General features: G+C 35.5%; 1 protein-coding gene across 1 annotated transcript; it reads right to left on the bottom strand.

Annotated features, from left to right (window-relative positions):
• Positions 1-368: 368 nt before the first annotated feature.
• On the bottom strand, positions 369-1,286 carry LOC128594708 (olfactory receptor 2W1-like). The gene has a single exon (XM_053603614.1). It carries the CDS (start codon positions 1,284-1,286, stop codon positions 369-371), a length of 918 nt encoding a protein of 305 aa, XP_053459589.1.
• Between the last annotated feature and the right edge of the window lie 383 nt (positions 1,287-1,669).

The raw sequence follows: 1,669 nt of genomic DNA, 5'->3' as shown, positions 1-1,669 counted from the left end.
TTATTTATTTTTAGGGTAACAGACAGGTTTTATTTAAGAAGAACAAAGAGAAAGTTTAGAGCCCTTCCAAAGAGAGTTGGAAGTGTGTCTCTCTTATGAAAGAGAGAATGTAAAGAGACCAATTACTGACTTTGAAGACATTTTTAGTTTTTTTAAGAATTAGCTCTTGGCAATGAAGGACATTGATGCTAAAATATAAGGAAAATTTTAGCTACTTTATTTTTCAGATGATTATTGCTGTTAAAATAAGTTGATCAGGGTTCACACACAGTGGCTATCTCAATTTAAAGGCTAAACAGAGCTAATTTCTTTATTGGAAATTTCTTATGAAAAGATACTACTGTCCTTTTGTGTCTCGTGAACCTTTCTTATTTTCCAATCAGCCTCTTTATGGCCCCCTTGAACTCTTTATTCCTTAGTGTATAAATCAGTGGGTTCAAGCTAGGAGTAACAATGGAGTAAAAGATACTGAGAAGTTTGCCCTCATGCTGGCTTGGACTGTTTCCTGGCTGTATGTACATGTAAATAACAGTTCCATAAAAGATGGATACCACAATGAGATGTGAGGAACAGGTCCCAAATGCTTTTTGTCTTCCTGCTGCAGACTTGATCTTGAGCACAGCTATAGCAATGAAGCCATATGAAATAAGAATAAGAAGAAGTGGGGCAAGGAAAATAAAAAAGCACAATGCAAATAAAGTTTCCTCCATGGCTGTGGTGTCCACACATGCAATCTTGACCATTGCAGATATTTCACAAAAATAGTGATCCAAGTGGTGATTTCCACATCTAGGAAGATTCATAGCATAGGGGGAAAGTATCATGCAATTAGTGATGCCAGTTACCCAAGTCATGGCCACCAGGCCTTGACAGAGTTGTGGGTTCATTATAGTCATATAGTGCAGAGGCTTGCAGACAGCATTGAATCGGTCATAAGACATCACAGCGAGAAGCATACATTCAACCGTGCATAATGTCACATCAGTGAAAAGTTGAAAGGCACAGCCGCCAAAAGTGATTTTCTTATCTTTACTCCAGACATTGACCAACATCTGTGGCACTATGTTTGTTGTATAACAAAGATCCAAAATGGCCAAATTTCTAAGAAAAAAGTACATTGGGGTTTGGAGATGTTTATCCAGTATTGGCAGCAGAATAATGGCTATATTTCCCATCAAGGCAATGGTGTAGAAGAAAAAGACAACCCCAGAGATGATCATCTCTAATTTAGGCTGCCCTGTGAATCCAAGAAGTATAAAGTCTCCAAAGTAGCTGTCATTGATCATTTTGATATTTTTCTGAATATCTGTAAAGAATTTAAAAAATCAACATATTGGAAGCTATAGTGAATATACACATATATGTATGTATATATATTTAAACAATATTAGTAGTATTAGTAGGTGTGAAAAATACGTCACAGAGTAAAAGAAAACATTAGTATTGTATATCATGTCATTGTTTTATCTGTTTATTCATCTGGGTTCTAAAACTTTATTTCCTGGATAATTCACTTACGGCGTTCATACTCTCAATTACTTTGTCTAATCCTGAGAAAGTTGTGAAAATCAAAAGAGCATCATTAATGTTAAGAAAACCCTAAAAAATAGAGCCATGGAATGCAATGAAGAGAGAGTTCTCATGCTGGTATATTTGGTAACAAAAAGTA

Source organism: Nycticebus coucang, chromosome 9 (assembly GCF_027406575.1).
Source record: "Nycticebus coucang isolate mNycCou1 chromosome 9, mNycCou1.pri, whole genome shotgun sequence".
Lineage (NCBI taxonomy): Eukaryota > Metazoa > Chordata > Mammalia > Primates > Lorisidae > Nycticebus > Nycticebus coucang.
This window is presented reverse-complemented; position numbering and strand designations above follow the sequence as displayed.